Raw genomic sequence first — 17780 nt, forward strand, 5'->3', positions numbered from 1 at the left:
ATTGGTTTGGCAACCGCTGTGTCAACTCGTGACGCACCACCTGTTTAGTCAATTCTCCGGCCATAACTCCAAATAAACCACCAGTGTTTGCCATCAAAGCTCCAGCTCTCCTCGTGTCTCTCTGAGTCCTAACTCTCCATTGCTGTTTCCCCCACAATACGTACTATGTATAGGGACATGCTAAACCTTTTTTGCCATTCAAATTAGTATGATAATAAGGAGTATTGGAAGGCACAAGGGGACAGTATACAATAAGTGGTGTAGCCTACTTAATGTGACCTCACTTATAGGTTTATGGACTACGTTTTTAACGAGGCCTCAAGTTTGGCATTTTGGCAATCAGCAACTTTTTCAACCAGAAGTGACACAAGAGGGTTGAGATAGCTATAGGTCACAATCAGTGGTGTAAAGTAACTAAGTACATTTACTCAAGTAGCCTACTGCTTAAGTAGAATTATGAGAGACTTGTAATTATAATGGACATTTGTATGTCTATGTTTGTTCTGCCTAAACTATTCTCACTGGGTTATTAAACATTTTCGCAACATAATTTACTTGAGTATTTGTTGGTACTTTGTACTTCTACTCCACTACAATTCAGAGGTAAATAGTGTACTTCTACTCCACAACATTTATCTAATATCTTTGCAGATTTGGATAACAAATGTGAAAAAAACGTTTTACCAGCTTTGATAACACTTTAATGCATCAATAATTATAATCAAAACATATCATATATATTATTCTGCAAAATGTTATTATATTATATGTTGATGCTAATACTTTTGTACTATTACTTGAGTAACATTTTGAATGCAGGACTTTTACTTGTAACAGAGTATTCCTACACTCTGAGGCTACTTCTACTTTTACTCAAGTACAATATCTGAGTACTTCTACCACCTCTGTGAATATGAGTGGTGTAAATCTTATCATAACACCTTTGTCAATAAAACAATTAAAACAAATCCACGTTATGGTCAGTTACCACGATATGGTTCATTCAGAGGGACATTCAAATAAAAGAAAGAGCTGGCTGCTAGATTATGTTACAACAGTAGCTATAAGGAAAGTTGGAAGTTAAATATTTTTCAACAAGCTGCACAATTGCTGTGTGAGTAATTAACGAAAGGAACGACCACAACAACAGGTAGGCTATGTAGTCCTACCACTAATAGTTCAATAACAAGTGCTGCCATAATTTATATTCCCATAGAGTTTTGTTTTCGGGTTAAAGATAACGATAAACCATTTACTGATATCACTATGGTCTCTGCTGCACTGCCTGCACATATTTGGATTTATCTCTAATAGCAAACTGAAAACTGCGTGTAATACTCCAGTTCAATACCAGTTATATATACAGATTCATTTATATTAACTTTATCTCAGGCTGATAGTATACACTTTATATTAGAGGCAAAACGTGACTGCGTGCACAAAATGGACGTAGAGGATTCCATGGTTGCCATGGGTTGACGCAGGACGTGCATTAATATCGGATCAATATTTAAACCATAACAACCTGAAAACTACCTGAAGACGGTCACAACAAATATTTTCTCCACTTTCACTCTACGATTCTTCCAAATTATCGCTTCTACTCAAGTATTTTTACATCCCGAAGAGTCAGAGACCGCCTGATAGTTATTACGCAGAGAAAACTCACTTTCAGTATGGAAAATGTAAGATTTCATTCCGTTCATGTCCCCGTTGTTTCCAATGTAATTTACCGTCGACATTTTCAGAAACCTCACAGTTTACTGATGTTTAACAAATCATTTAGGCTCCTGTAACGATAAGTACCATTACACAAAGTTGATATTACATTAATATCATGTCGGCTGTGCCACTGAAACAATTCAATTAATGAATCTATGCAGTACGAAATACCAAAAATACACATTAATTAATCTAAACAAGACTATATGAATATAATAACACATAAATGTTGTCTAATACAAATCATTTATATTAACTTTGTAGGCTATATCACCCAGCTTCAAGCTGAAATACATTCATATTGTGACTTTGAATGTAACTAATTAAAGTAACTGAAGTAGCCTACTTTAACGTAGCATTTTTGATGAGGTTTTCAGACTTTGATTACATGTTTCATATTCCTTCATTTATGTTTTTTATCCAACAACCACATCAGGTTTTGGCCAGGTAATGTTGCAGCACATAAAACTAGCAATAACACATTTGATTTTCCTATTACGACATGACAAAATATTAGAAAAAGGTAAATCCTGCATGTACTTTTAAAGCCTCATCCTAACATGAGTGTGTGTTGTTGCAGGGTCGAGTGCCCGTCCTCCCGCAGGAGAACCAGACAGGAAGGAGAGTCTCTGCCCGCCAGAGGAGGCCTGCCGTCTGCAGACAGTGTCCCTGCTGCAGGGACGACCAGGTGAGACATCTGATACTCAACTCTGTTCCTTGAAATTGTACACGGTTTAATCTTCAAGAACTGAAGTATTGTTTCCTCAATTATAAAAGTATTTTGTTAAGTAAGAAGTTTGCTAGAGTCTGACATCCTCTGGCACATTCTCCAGGTGGCACATACAAAGCGCCGGCGCCCTGCTGCTTCTGCTGACCTGCCACCTGTCTCTAATGTGGCCCCCGGCCTCCGGACCTCCACTGCTCCCCTGCACCTCGAAGACCCTATCAGGATCCACAACCGCTCAGTCGAGGAGTACCAGCTCATCTACCATGAAGTTGTGGATAACATGCTGAGGTACGTTGTGTCACAAACGAGTCAGTTCATTTACAGAATTTCCACTCTCTTAGAAATCTATCTCTCTATTTTCCTTCATCATAAAGATTTATTTTTGTGTTTCTCCTCTCAGGTTCCCGGACGGTCGCCTGCGTCCATATAGTTTGGGTCTGGGTCGTCGTATCAAGCAGAAGCTGTGGGAGCGACTGGACCGTCCGATGTTCACAGAGACAGTGGATGAAGACGGTCTGGTCCATGTGGACGTGTCCTACGGTGCTGGAGTCCAGCCTCCGCTCTACAACGTGGATGTTTCTGGTGAACCAGAGCCCGAATATCCACCAGCAAAAAGGGCAAAGCACTAAGACACACTCTCATAAGCTGACTTGTCTAATAATACTGTGCTTTAAGTTTAGTTTAGTTGTTTTAAGTTTCATTTTTAGTAGTTTTAAGTATTGAAGTTAAGTTAAGTGTTAAGTTTTAAGTATTAAGCATAAGTATTTAGTGTTAAGTTTTTAGTAATGAGTATACGTTTTTAGTGTTAAGAGTAAGTATTTAGTAGTAAGTATAAGTATTTAGTGTTAAGTATAAGTATTTAGTATTAAGAATAAGTATTTAGTGTTAAGAGTTAGTATTTAGTTTGAGTTAAGTTTACTTTCATTGATCTTAATGTATCTCACCACTGATGAATTGTCTTCCTCTGAATCAGTTCCTGCTCCTCTGTTAACAGTCTTCTTACTCCAGCTTCAGCCTCAACAGCAACAGTTATCACCTGCCAGAACACCTGCTCCACCCTCCACCCTCCAGCCTCCACCTGTTACTTCTACCAGACAAAACATCAGCCTTGAGCAGCAGCCTATGAGATGACAGACTCCTCTCCACCTACAGCCGCTGTCTCTCTGTTGCCTACATCCTCTACCAGCAGCTTCAGCATCAAACTGCTGCCTCACTCTTCACCTGCAGCCTCCGTCAGCAACCTGCAGCTGCCGCCTCCACCTGCAGATTCTGACAGATCACTGCGGTCAAACCTCCACCTTCAGCCACCTGAAGAAGACCACTCCCCCTGAAGATCCCCACAGAAAGCTGTGGCCAAACCTCCACCTACAGCCTCTATAAGGAAACCTGCACAGATGTTATCCTACTGCCATGTGGAGACCTGAGTGGAACAGCAAGGACCAGAGAAACACACGCAGATATAGTCCTACAGTTAATATGCAAACATATTTCTGTGTTATTAAAGCTGGCTCTCTGTTTACATTCAGTTCACTTGTTCTTCTTCTCACAGGTGTTTTCAAACGTTGTGTGAAAGACTGAGCTCACACTCCTCAACATGAACCTGACTGACTGTGATGATGCCTTCATGAAACAGAAAGAGCTCCTCTTCCTCCCACTTGTACGTAGAGTATAGCAGTATGACATTTTAGGTAATGGATTTTTATGCACGTTTGCTGATGAATGCTATTTTAATGCAACACCTTTTCTTTGTGTTTTCTCCAGGCCTTGTTGGAATTCCAGATCCAGAGATGCTTCCTCCTCCCTATCGTGCACGTTCACCACCCTTCCTGCTCATCGCCAGAACAAAAAATGCCCCTCCCAATCTGTGCAACCACCACCAGTTTCTCCGCAAGCCGATTCATTGAAGTCCAAAGATTGCAGAGACGCTCCATCCGAGAATTCAGTTCCTTACTTTTCCAACAACGCCCCCTAAAACGACGTCCAATGTGCTCTTTTACTGTGTACTTTAAGCCTCTGCACTGTTTTACAATAAAGGAAATATTGTCCGCAACCATCTGATCATGTGCCTTTCACTTTCTATGAAGTCATTATGTCTGCACTTAGAACTGTTAGTTAGCCCTAATAAAGGGTTTTTAGTTTCTTGATTTCTTTTTGACCATTTGAAACAGCCTGTCACTATCGTTTTCAATCTCTCTACTAACTTGAATAAAAAAATGTACCATTCGTATGTGTAGATCAGAGCTCTCTCCTGAGAAAGTGTTGTTTAAAAAGTACCATTCACATGTTAGTGACTAAATATTTTAAATTCCCTATAACTCCCAAAGTTAGCAAAATAAATGAATTCCACATTTTTGAATATTGTGTATCCATCCAGTGTTTTGGAATAAGGTTTTGGAATAGAAACAAATAATTGTGTTCCTTATGGTGATATTGAAACATCTGATCACCTTTTCTTTGTTTGTACTTTATGAGGACTTATGGCCGGATGCACATTACTTGCTTTTCTAAAAGATTCATGGTTTCCCAAACTTGTCTTGAAAGAACATTATTTTTCACTCATTTTAGCCAATCCAAAACATGACTTTTTAATTAATAGTAGGCCTATTGTTATAATCTGTATATGTTGTATCCATAAGTCTAATAAAATGAATCCTGCTTTGTTTTTCATAATGTATTTCTTCATTTTAGCCTTTAAGTTAATGAAGAATAAAAATGCAGCAAAATGGTTTAGTATCAAACAAGCATTAAACATCTTCATAAAACATGGTCTTAACACTACGTGGCGCCATTTCTCTCTTTGTCCACACAGGCGTAGAAGAAGAAATCAACCGGCGCTACTTTTCTGCCCATCGCGCGCATCTTCAGACCGTCCAAGCTCAACAAAACTCGAGCCCTATTAGTTAAGTAAGCGTATGGCTTCCTTTAGTCATGTTTGATCACGTAGACTTTGAGCGATCTGAGGAGCAGTAAGTTTTAGAGTCATAGTTTCAGTGCTGACGATCCCGGTGCTAATGTTGTTCATTCTGTTGTTGTTGGGACTTCATGAGATAAAAACAAAGCTAAAGCTGTGTAAGGAACTTTCCAGAACATTTAAAGTGCATGTGACACCCGTGTCACGGTGGGTCCTTATGGGTTAATAATATGGATCATGGACATTTTCGAGTTGTGATCGTAAAGCAAGCGCTTGCTCTTGATGTCCTGTTCAGACCTTCAGACCACATATTACTACATATAGTTGTATTTAATTAGCTGTTTGTGTGTGTTCTTAGTTGAAATCAACAATGTATGTTAAAAGAGGAACAGTTGGTGGGGGATAAGCTGTGAAAACAACACCTACTACATGTACAAGAGGTGGTGTGTTACATAACGAACATGTCTGGATGCTCTTCTGATTTAAAAAAACAACTTTATGCCAATCTTTGATTTTGAATCATATGAAACAGTGACTTGACAATTGAGATCCATCAGAATGTTATTTCTAACATTGTGCCTTTGTTATTCTTCTACCCAATCGTCATCATCATTACATTGTTTTGTTGTCTTTGTAGGCCGGCCTCTGACAGCGAGTATGAGGCAGATGGCGTGGAGTCATCACTGTCCACAAGAGTAGAATATCATTGGTAGGACCACATGAAAACTCTTTTCTAAAAGCCAACACAGAAGTTAACATCACACTGGTCAAAAAGCCAATAGGGTTTTTTATTGGAGTCATTGAAGAAAAGTAAGCGTTGTCGAAAACACAAATGTATGATACTTGCACATTTTTCTCAGAAAGTTAATCTTCACAAGTCAACACACATTGTATGATTTCTGAAGCATACATGCAATCCCAAGAAGTGTAATGCTAAAGTTGGGCTATGACCTAACCACAACTTGTGTTTGGCATATCAACATTAGGTAGTTTCATTTAGCCCTATGTTAGCCAGCATTATTTTAAAGATATGCTACAAAATTAATACATTTGGGTATTTTATGTTTTAAAACAAAACCTATAAAATCTCCTAAGCTTGAGTCAACCACAGATCTTATTTCGTGCAACAACAAAAAAACATTCACTTGGAGACGAGGGAATAAAAGCGTACAAATGTCTGTGTTTTAGGACTTATTTGCAGAACTTGTTGAATAAGATACAGGTTTGCGTCTTGGTGATCATGTACAAATGTATAACCCCTCACGGGCTCTTTATCACAGGTTTGTTCTCTATCACAGGTCATTTGAGTATCGTCTGAAGTGGAAAACATCCATGTTGACCCAACGCTCCTCAAGCCTAACGAAGGCCTCCAAGAAGATTGCCCAGAGAGACCCCAGCTCGGATGAAGAAGATATCCAGCGCAAGCTGAGGAGTAGGCCAAAGAGGAATGGGCTGAAGAAAATAGAAACTAGTGACAGCAGAGTCCATGCAGAGGAGAGGAGGGACCGCGACATCCTTGACGTCATTAACAGCACACTTGAGGCTAAAGGTGTCGGAGAGGAGGATGAAGAGAGGTTTGTAGAGGTGACTGATGAAGGAGTGGATGATTCAGATGCAGACTGCGTCTCTGTAAGCAGCATAGTGTCTGGTCCTTTCCTCCCCCATAATGCATCTCGAAGGAAACAGCTTCTCTCACAGGGCGTGTGCACAGCCTGTAGGAGCCTCGGAGAGGAGGCAAAGAAGTCGAAAAGACCTATGAAAGACAAACTCCTGAACAATGGTGAGTTATTCTTTGTTTAAGCAACGGTGGATACAGTAATGTATGTGTTGGGAAATGTGCACGTGGTACCCTCAAATATTAGTACAACAAAGTATCGTCACAGTCAAGTCCTTCCTGGCATGCTATCAGCCAGCCTTGTATATAGTGAAATGGTGATTTCCAAATATTTGCGACTTCAATGAAAGTTATGATGCAATTGCTGTAAATGAAGGCTCAGCGTAAACATTTTATATAATAATTCTTTGGACATAGTTTTCTATTGATACCTGCATCTTTTTATTGATTCAACTTGTCCAATGAAGTCAATTCTGAACCATGTGCTTGCATTGAATTATGAATAGTATAACTACCTCTGTAAGCATTTCTGTTTTTCAAAGCCAGTTTCATTACTAGTTTTGCACTATTGTTTTTATATCTTCCACATTTACAGTCATTTGTCAAAGGAGGTGCATCTCTGCAGCGTTTACTCTCAGGATGCACGACAACATGTTGAACCTCTCCGTTTGTACTTAAGATCCCAATTCCCTGACATGTGACGAGTGGGTTCTGATCAAGAGCTGGAGACCGAGGAAGCTGCCTAATGAAAGACGGTGTGTGTGTGTGTGTGTGTGTGTGTGTGTGTGTGTGTGTGTGTGTGTGTGTGTGTGTGTGTGTGTGTGTGTGTGTGTGTGTGTGTGTGTGTGTGTGTGTGTGTGTGTGTGTGTGTGTGTGTGTGTGTGTGTGTGTGTGTGTGTGTGTGTGTGTGTGTGTGTGTGTGTGTGTGTGTGTGTGTGTGTGTGTGTGTGATGACTCAAATCTTTCAACATTTTAAATATACAGCAATAAAACAACTATGCTAAAACATGCTCAAGGGGGATATTTTGCCACTTCATATGCCTGAATAATATGGTCCATTACCTTGTTTTAAAATAGCAGATTTCTCTAGGTTTAAAAGTTGTTGGAAACATTTGGGATAATATTACAGGTCTTGTCGGTTTCAAAAATGTTAATGTATGAATGTTACATCGTATACCTTTTTACAAAAGGAACACCTGTAGCTATGCAAATACAAATGTTCTCAGCCCTTTATAACCGCTGTATTTCAACAGGAAGCTTCTGATCCTGGTACAACTGTTTAAGAAAAGACTTAACTCTCAATGTGGGAGAAAGTTGGAATCTTCAGCCTGCACAAGACCGCACAGCTTCCTCCAGAGGTAACGTCAAACACATCACCTTTAAAGCAGTAAAGCTTCAATGAGCTTGTTAACATGAAAAATGACTTCATCATTTGTGTCAGGAACCTTAGACGGTGTCTCAGAACGCCAATGAAACAAATGAAGAAGAACAGGGGGAAGAGGAGAAGAGTTGGTTCACAGGGTCCTCGTGTGGCGAAGCAGCAGCGTCTCCGCAGCAACCATCACCTCCAAAACATCTGTGTAAGCAGCACCGATAAGAGCAGCATTCTCAGCGCTGGTTTGGAAGATCAGATCGATCAAGAAGTCAGCGATGAATCGAACACACATTTGACTGTTCAGTTGATCCCCGCCAACGTTTCCCTGGAACCCACCGAGCCCAGAGAGCTCCCATCCAATCAGAAAGCAGCGAAAAAGGCGTGTGGATTCAGAGACTTGCTTGCCCAGTTGCGCTGCAACAGCAGCATGGTCGTGAAAGAAAGTCGTTAGCTAAGTGACTCAGGAAGGTATTCAAGCCCTGATGTAGCTTTTACTTGTTAAGTTTGCGGTTTAGCCCTCCTATTTTCTCTGTTGTTCTTGATGTTTCTGAGTTGAGTAGACCACTGATACAGTTCCACATACCTGCATGTTATTTATTTATTGTTAGCAAGTAGTTTAATTCAACACACAACGTTAGTGTTGCTTCTTTTTTTTGTACATGTATATTTTACCCAATCCCTAGAATAGACTGATCAAACCAGTACATGAGCACCTTAGTAGGGTGAACTATATAACTAGAACTCATGATCCATTTTAATACCACAGACTAATCCCATGCTGTTTTCAGTATTCTAAAGAATAATCTATTTTAGTGTTGTACCACAATGCAGATAGTAAGGATTATTGATTCTTACATATTTTCTTAGAATTGCAAAACTATATGTTTACATGTAGTATGGAGTATACATTTGGGACACATTATATCCTTGACCTGTCTGTATAAAAAAAAGCCTGTTTACTAAGTATATCAAATGAAAGACAGTTCCAAGTGGTGGGTGTGTAAACATGAACTATTTTCAGGTGTTGGGCAGTGTTGTTAGACCCTCTCTGTTAAAGCCCACATGGTGGCGCCACTTAATAAAGGAATCAGCACTGTATATCAGCCCCGTGGGATTAAGTGTGTTGACATTACATTTTTTCCTTTTTCAGAAAAATATATACCGTATGTTAATACTATACATTACATACCAATAAATATGTTTATATATATGTTTTTTAAATCAGTCGATTGAATTAATAACAGCAACAAAAAGAAAGAATGTTTTATTCTCTACTTTTTGTTTACTGTTATGACACCTCAAATTTAATTATAATTAAGAATTTAAAAGCCACCTTTTGGGGCCCTACTAGCTAATTTAAGATTCCTTATTGACATGTTTATATGCTTTAATGTTCAAAACGCTCTTTATTTTTCACCTCTTTTCACCCTCTGTCTGAAACCAGAGCCCAGTCTGCTCTGATTGGTTAGCTGGTCGGCTCTGTTGTGATTGGTCAACCGCTTAAGAGTTGTCCCACCCCTAAGCCTAACACCTACAATGTGTTGGAGCGCTAGCCAATAGAAACGCGAGTGTAACAAAGTGATATCACTATCTTACAGAAGTAAACAAAGGAGTCCAATGGAGGCGTTTCAGGCAGGGGGGGGGGGGAGAGATATGCTCTTGAATGAACAATATGCATGCTTATTACATGGCTTAGTTGAATACTCGATTCTGATTGGTCAATTCAGAACACGTGACACGTTGTTAATACCGAACAGACAGACCGCTGTCAAGGATTTATTGACCGTTCAAGCAGTTTGCTTTTCAGGCCAAGGGTATACCGTTTTTCTCAGACGCGGAGGGATACTGACTTGTTGTGAAAAGGCACGTTCTATTTGACCGTTCTTTGATCGTGGAATCAAACACGCCTATTGACCAATCAGAGAGCTTACCTATGTGTTACAGAATTCCCCATAATGACCGCGTCACTGCACATTATCCCTTACATATAACACACTTAAGGTAAAGGGGGAAAAACAAAGAAGATAACAATAGGGCCTCTCTTTTTAAAATGTTAGTTATGTTACTTTCCTCGCTTGGCTTTGGTTAACATGCAGCAGCAGGTTGTTAGGACAACCAGTATGGAATTTATTTCCAATAACACGAGTAACAGTTCACATCAGGTGCTCGCTCTTGTGTTCCATTATGTTTCCAACCATGTCAATTTATAGTTCATACATTCCAAGTCCAAGTTATATCATTTATATACAAATGGAAGGAGCATGGAGCATGTCTGATAACATCATTTTTTTCTATATTGAAAATGATGAGTTTTAAAACTAGTTTACTATTCAGAAGGCCCTCTGTTACAAGAAATCATGTTTAAGTTGTCTAAATCATGTGATGAGGATAAGTTGTTTTTGTACCTCATCAAAGTTGTTTCCCAGAGATCTGTGCTGATACCAGTGAGTGTGGAGGAAGGGTGTGGAGAAGGAGCGAGAGATAAGGGACTGAGAGTTGGGTCGGAGTTTATTTTGGGACCTGTTGCTGTTTACTCATGGGATTATATTGTACTGTTGGAGGGTTGGGATTTCAAATCAAAACGGCGAGTGCCAAGACAGGAAATGTGTCTGCTGACCAACACCAAGGATGTAGAATATACAGTTTCATTGTAAACAAATAAAACATTCATTATAATTAAATGCCTTTAATTATGAATTAAATCACTTTGACTTTATTAAACTTGTTGTCAATAAGAGCAGCAGCTGTTTCTCTGAGCTGCCTATTTACATTTAAAATGTTCTTTAAATCAAAACGATCATGAAATGCTGAAGCAAATTAATTGTGAGGTACAACTTAATTCAATATTGTACTTATTTAAAGACGAGGTAAAATAGATATTGTCAATTGTAATTCCTTATTTTACTTATGGTTTTAATAATGCATTTAAAATAGTTTATTTGAAACAATTTGTTATGTCATAATCATAGTAGGCCTATGCATCATGATGTCACATACAAATACACTATTTGGTATCGACAGCAAAAGGCTTTAAATATCACAGGCCAGTGCTTTACATGTTACATAAGTTAATGTTTTGGTTCTGTTTTGCCCAGTGAACGTGTACATTATGGAAAGCATATGTCTGCATCTGCCAGTGGGGCCATCACAGGTAACATCATCATATGTGAATTCAATTACATGAAAGACTTACTCACATACATATTACATACAATAATATGAGGTATAACGGTAATAAGCCAAAAAAGATATCAGCGTAAACTTAAATATAGTGAATCCTCTATTTATATTACACACTGTAAAAATCCAGTTTCACTTTTCAGAAGGATGTGCTCACAACTCAGTGATAAACATGTTGTTATGTTGCCCTTAGAAAGTTGACTCACACTCACACACTAATGTGTTACTGATAGTGACAGATCAGAGGAACTCATAAAGTAAACTTGACTGATAATCATCTCCAATTCACTTCTGGTCTCCCGTGCATCACAACATAATCAAATACAAAAAGTATTTTCACACTGGTTGCTGAAAATCCTGCTGCTTGTGCTGAGCTTACAGAGCGTGCAGTTTGGAGGGACACAAACAAACACGGTCTGTTTCTCATCTGCAGTCTTTCCTATTACCAATAGGTTGTGATCATGACAAACCAGAGGTCTCAGGGCCAAAACAATTCATGCAGTGCACACGCAAATTCAGTATCCTGTGATAGAACCATTATCAGCACCTGACACCTCGAAAACAGGAAAAACGTTTCAGCAGGAACACAGATGTGTTGGAGTGTTTGGGGGAGGAGCACGATCGCAACTATATATCCCCTGCAGACAGAAATCTCAACTTCACTCCGTCTAGAGAGGGACTGCCTCCGTCATGTCTTACTATGAGGTGAGTTTGTGATGTGTGGTCAAACTAAGCTTTTAAGTAGATTCACAAATCTGTGTTTACAATCGATTGTTGCTTTGTCCTTATGCTTCCTGCCTTTAATCATCATTGTCTCCCCAGCATATCTTCTTCGACTACGACCTCAATGACACAGGCTCCGGCTCTGGCTCTGGCGACCTGGCGGGGGATCTGCAGGAGCCCTGTGACGTGGAGCAGGTGATGACTGCTGACCTTCAGCAGGTCTTCTTGCCTGTGGTCTACTCCCTCATCTTCATCCTCGGAATCACAGGAAACGGGCTCGTCGTCATAGTGCTGGGCTGCCAACGCAGGTGAGATGATGTTTATTGTTGGTGATCTGGTGAGTTTCTTTGTGTCCTTGACCAATAAGATGAATGGTTTTCCCTCCTATGTTGGTCTCCAGGTCAAAGTGCAGCCTCACAGACCGGTATCGCCTCCATCTCTCAGCAGCTGATCTCCTGTTTGTGCTGGCGCTGCCGTTCTGGGCCGTGGACTCAGCCCTGGCCAACTGGCGCTTCGGTGCGGCCACCTGCATCGGTGTGCACGTTATCTACACGGTTAACCTGTACGGCAGCGTGCTCATCCTGGCATTCATCAGCCTGGACCGCTACCTGGCAGTGGTCCGAGCCACGTACACAAACACGGGGGGGCTGAGGCAGCTGCTGGCACACAGACTGGTGTATGTGGGTGAGTGTTGAACTTGACAGACATTATTTCCCCCATGCAACTTCTTTGTTCTTCCCCCCACAGTCTCTTATGTTTTGTTTCTTCTTCTTCTACAGGTGCCTGGTTGCCTGCTGGCCTCCTGGCAGTGCCAGACTTGGTGTTTGCGAGGACTCAGGAGGGGGGGGAGGGGGCCACTCTGTGCCAGCGGTTCTACCCAGCAGACAACGCTCCTATCTGGGTTGCAGTCTTCCGTCTCCAGCTGGTCCTGGTGGGTCTGGTGATCCCGGGCCTGGTCCTCCTGGTGTGTTACTGCGTCATCGTCACCCGGCTGACTCGGGGCCCGCTGGGGGGCCAGAGGCAGAAGCGGCGAGCCGTCAGGACCACCATCGCTCTGGTTCTCTGCTTCTTTGTGTGCTGGCTGCCCTACGGAGTGGGCATCTCTGTGGACGCCCTACTGCGCCTGGAGGTCCTGCCCCGCGGCTGCACCCTGGAGGCCGTGCTGGGCGTGTGGCTGGTGGTGGCTGAGCCCATGGCCTTTGCACACTGCTGCCTGAACCCCCTGCTGTACGCCTTCCTGGGGGCCGGGTTCAAGAGCTCGGCCCGCAGAGCCCTCACTCTGAGCCGGGCCTCAAGTTTAAAGATTTTACCAAGAAGACGCCCAGGGGTCTCCACCACCACAGAGTCCGAGTCCTCCAGTTTACATTCCAGCTAGTGTTTGCTTCTGTTGCATGTATATATATATATACTGTGTATATAAGTGTGTGTTTAAGGACATTTACACAAAAGGTCTGAGAAAGTGAGGAGCAGTCTGCTGGTTTACGACTTGTCTTCTCCCTCCATGTGGGGGTTCTCCTGTAAATATTGTTTTTAGACATGATTTTGGTGCTGCTGTGTGTATTGATGTTTTCTAATAAAATATACAAAATACCCATATGTGTGAAAATGTCTTTTGTTATGAAATAGGTCTCTAGCTTCCTGAGTGAAACTGTAAATTCCTGTCTTGTACTTAAAGCAATGAACCACAACAAACACTCATTCTCATTGGGGGAGATAGATATAATTAATGTAATTACTTTAAAGCCAAAACTACATAAACCCTTCAGAGACTACTAAGCAAGCTAATGAGATGGCCGACCCTTTATCATAGAAAACACATTGCAATGGGCCAGGAATGGTGGAATAGTGAAATGGCTGAATCAAATCTATTTCATCTCGCTTGTGGTTTAATTTTAAGCCGACAGCAGTGTCCAAGGTGGCAAATCACGATTGTTTTTTGTTGCACTTGGTGTTTGGGAGCAGAGTGGTTAACAGATACATAGCATTAGAAAAACAGTGTTGAAATGATTTGTGGCACGTATGGTGTTCCTATCTGTATTATCATCAGCCTGTCTTCATTTGTAGTGATTCAGGATCAGTCAGCCGCTACCTGCCATCTGAATCCACTGATCCGGAGCATGGGCACAGTAAAGTTATTTCGAAAAATGAAACTGTGCTTTTTTCAAATGGGACGTTTGGTGGCCAGGTGTATCTGAGGCACATGTTTTTGTGTGTTTGTCACTGTCATGGTTGTGCAGATCAACAATGATGATATAAACTGTTTGCTTCTTCTACGTGAGAGAGAAGGGAGCATAAAGGGGTCAGGAGGTCCATTTGTTCAGTACTTAAATGCACACACATGTATACAAAGCACTTCCCACATGCCTACTTCCACTTGGAAGTGTGAGAAACAGAAGCTGGAAGTTTACCGTGTCCTGTTTCCTGGAGCAGAGCTGAGGAGGATGAAGAGGAGAGTTGTGAGAGACAAATAGGAAGAATACAGTTAGTAAGCAATAAAAGGAAGTCTGGATTGTGGCATCACGGTAACTCTCATGGGCTTCATATATATGCAGAAATGTGTGTGTAATCACTTCATTCATAGTCAATATATGGAGGAAAACTTACCAATTATAGTACCTTTTCATATATTTTGTTCCCTGTCTCTCTCTATAGCTGTCATTCACACACATACACACTCACACACAATTCTCTTCTATTCATAGTGTATCCAAAACAGGAAAGACTTCCTGCTGCAGCTCATTTTAGGAAAAACAAGCAGCTAAAACAATCAAACACCAGAGCAGCTCTTCCCTCACCAACACACAGAGCTGTTATAGTATAAATCAGTTTACCAACATGCACGAGAGACACTGAAGGACATCGGGAAACAGCAAGCAATATGGTGATGTATTAACATCATAGACTGTATATATAAACATTTAGATTAACATATAGATGGTAGATCTGTAAAGTGTTAAAAGTCAGCATGATGGTATCCTTACATGATCATTTCATGAGCCAATTAGAAATGTCGCTTTTGTTGCTCTCAGTTTTAGATTTAGATTTCCCGTGCATTTGCAAACCATTCACCCTCAGTCTTGCCCTTTCTATTAGAAGCACCAAATTGAGGACATTTATTCCAAAAAGAAAGGAAAGACTTGATCAAATACATGATTAACTCACTGAGTATAACAATGCATTTAGTCATTCATTTTAAGCCATTCTAGTGAAAGAATGGCCCCAAAAATAATATTAAAGGGGCCCTATTCTGCTCATTTTCATTTTCAGGTTCATGTTTGTATTTTGTTCCTGTATTGTGAAATGCTTCCATGTTTTAATGTTCAAAAAGCTCTTTATTGTTCTCACACTGCCTGTGTTGCAGCACCTCTTTTCACCCTCTGTCTGAAACCAGAGCCCAGTCTGCTCTGATTGGTTAGCTGGCTCCGTTGTGATTGGTCAACCGCTAAGAGATATCTGGCTCCTATCACGTACAATGCGTTGGAACGATAGCCATTATAAGTGCAAGTGTGATGTCACTAAGTAAAGGAAGGACTAAGATTGGACTGTTTTAGGGGGATGTTTGCCTTTTTTATTATTTATTTAATCGTTTATTTGGCAGGGACAATGCACAGTAATGAACACTTAAAACATTCAAATGTGTCAAACGTAACAGTGCCAGATTTAGCTTTGAGCTCATTTCCATCTGCAGTCCTTCACATAAAGCATTTAAGAAGATTACATTTGACAAACATAGCAAAAACAAAATACATGATAAGCAAAAAGAGGAAGAGCAGCATACACAAGTATTTATGACATGGTAATACAATATAGCAGCTATACGACATATAAAGTGCAAGAGAAGATACAAGAGCTACATAAAGTGCAAGAGGAGATACCCCTGTGTTAAAGTGCATTTAGCGGTGATTGCACCTCTGTTTGTTTCTCAACAGCCATCAGCCTTCAGTAACTGAATCACACGCTACACTTGACCTTCTCACTGTGCCTGTCAGAAAAATGCTGAAATGCTGCTTAACACCACTAAAACAATGGAAATGTGTCACAATGTGGATACAAATACACCAGGAAACGACTCATTTGAACCATCTTTCTCCTCTTCTCGACATATCCTGCAGCTTTTAGAACTGTTGGTTCCCATCTTGTCGTTTTTCACCTGTTTCAACTGTTACTACAGACTATGTTTAATCCCTACCGTGTTCTGATGTGTGTGTGTCGGTGGGTGTCTGTGATTGTAAAATTGGTAGTAGAACCAATAATGGTAGGCCTATCAGTGATGGAATGTAAATGTACCTAAATACATAACGTACATCTTTATTACATTAACTATAGAGTTGAATACTATATCAAAAGTCTTGTTGCCGACCTTTATTGATGCACTTGTGGCACATGTGGTGTGAGTGTTAGGGGAAGTGTTTGTGTGTGCGTGTGTGTGTGTGTGTGTGTGTGTGTGTGTGTGTGTGTGTGTGTGTGTGTGTGTGTGTGTGTGTGTGTGTGTTGTGTGTGTGTTGTGTGTGTGTGTGTTGTGTGTGTGTGTGTGTTGTGTGCGCCTACAGATGGTCCGGTCCTCTCATATTCAGACAAGCTGAGCTTCCTGCTGCTGAACAATCGTGGGAACACCAGAGGTCAAGACAAAAGATGAAATAAAGAGGGAGAGAAAGACTGGGTTGCATCCAAATGGCCAGCAACAACTTCCTGCTTTGTTCCTGGTTGATTCATACAATGTGACAGGTGAAACCAATAGCCCGCCGGGAGCGTTTGTATTGCCCTCAGCAGGTGGACATGTGAGAATAATGTGGGAGCAGAAATAGATATTAATGGAAAAATAGGGTAGAAATTAGTGGTGGTCACAGATGGTGCCTCGACTTTATCCTGCATGCAGAAGCTGATTGCAGACTTTTTGTAAATGATTGTGAGTGATAAACACTCTGTAAAATGTAGCTGCAATCACATTTAATTACATATGATGTTTACATTGTTTTGAAATGGTCAAATCACAAATCTAATCAAAAATCATTTCATCTTGAATCTTCATTTGTAGTTTTGGTAATTTCAGTTTCTTACACCAAATAAATCTAAACTCATCGACTACAGTAGATTTCTCCAAAAGCTTGTATTGGTATTTCAATCAGGAGTGACTTTGTTTTGATTCAATAATTAGTATTCATTGTGAAGAAAACACAGAAAAACTTCCCCTAACTTCATTTGAAATAAAATAGATTATAAAGACTTTCTCCTTAAATGTAAATAATAAATGGATAAACACAAATCAAATCAAACTTTATTTATAGAGCACTGTTTGTACACAAAAGGTTACACAAAGTGCTTCACAAAGCAAAGAAATACAAGAAAAGTCTATCCCCCCTTCCAAGCTAATTAACAGAGTATCACATAACTTCATGATTCATATAAAAAAACGTAATACCAACATAGGTCAACAAACATAGGATTAGAATACATAAATACAAATATACACAAATAAATCTTTATATACAATATTTCACAGTAAGGTACATTTTGAGAACATGTGTAT

At 40.3% G+C, this 17780-nt stretch overlaps 2 protein-coding genes across 8 annotated transcripts; both read left to right on the forward strand.

The window, feature by feature from the left end:
* Positions 1–5286: 5286 nt before the first annotated feature.
* On the forward strand, positions 5287–9453 carry si:ch211-227n13.3. Of its 7 annotated transcripts, none has more exons than XM_034231981.1 (6): positions 5287–5415; positions 5998–6069; positions 6659–7140; positions 7655–7730; positions 8229–8333; positions 8417–9453. In XM_034231981.1, the coding sequence occupies exons 1-6, from the start codon at positions 5378–5380 to the stop codon at positions 8799–8801; spliced, it is 1158 nt and encodes a 385-aa protein (XP_034087872.1). In that variant the 5' UTR covers positions 5287–5377; the 3' UTR covers positions 8802–9453. The 7 variants fall into 7 exon arrangements, with proteins under 7 accessions (XP_034087872.1, XP_034087873.1, XP_034087877.1 ...); XM_034231982.1 differs by having other exon boundaries at positions 8426–9453; XM_034231986.1 differs by having other exon boundaries at positions 5293–5518; positions 5998–6170.
* Positions 9454–12127: 2674 nt separating this feature from the next.
* On the forward strand, positions 12128–13843 carry LOC117556636 (C-X-C chemokine receptor type 4-like). The gene is made up of 4 exons (XM_034232080.1): positions 12128–12235; positions 12353–12561; positions 12654–12937; positions 13033–13843. The coding sequence occupies exons 1-4, from the start codon at positions 12221–12223 to the stop codon at positions 13626–13628; spliced, it is 1104 nt and encodes a 367-aa protein (XP_034087971.1). The 5' UTR covers positions 12128–12220; the 3' UTR covers positions 13629–13843.
* The last annotated feature ends 3937 nt before the right edge of the window (positions 13844–17780 follow it).

This window comes from Gymnodraco acuticeps, unplaced genomic scaffold (genome assembly GCF_902827175.1).
Source record: "Gymnodraco acuticeps unplaced genomic scaffold, fGymAcu1.1, whole genome shotgun sequence".
Lineage (NCBI taxonomy): Eukaryota > Metazoa > Chordata > Actinopteri > Perciformes > Bathydraconidae > Gymnodraco > Gymnodraco acuticeps.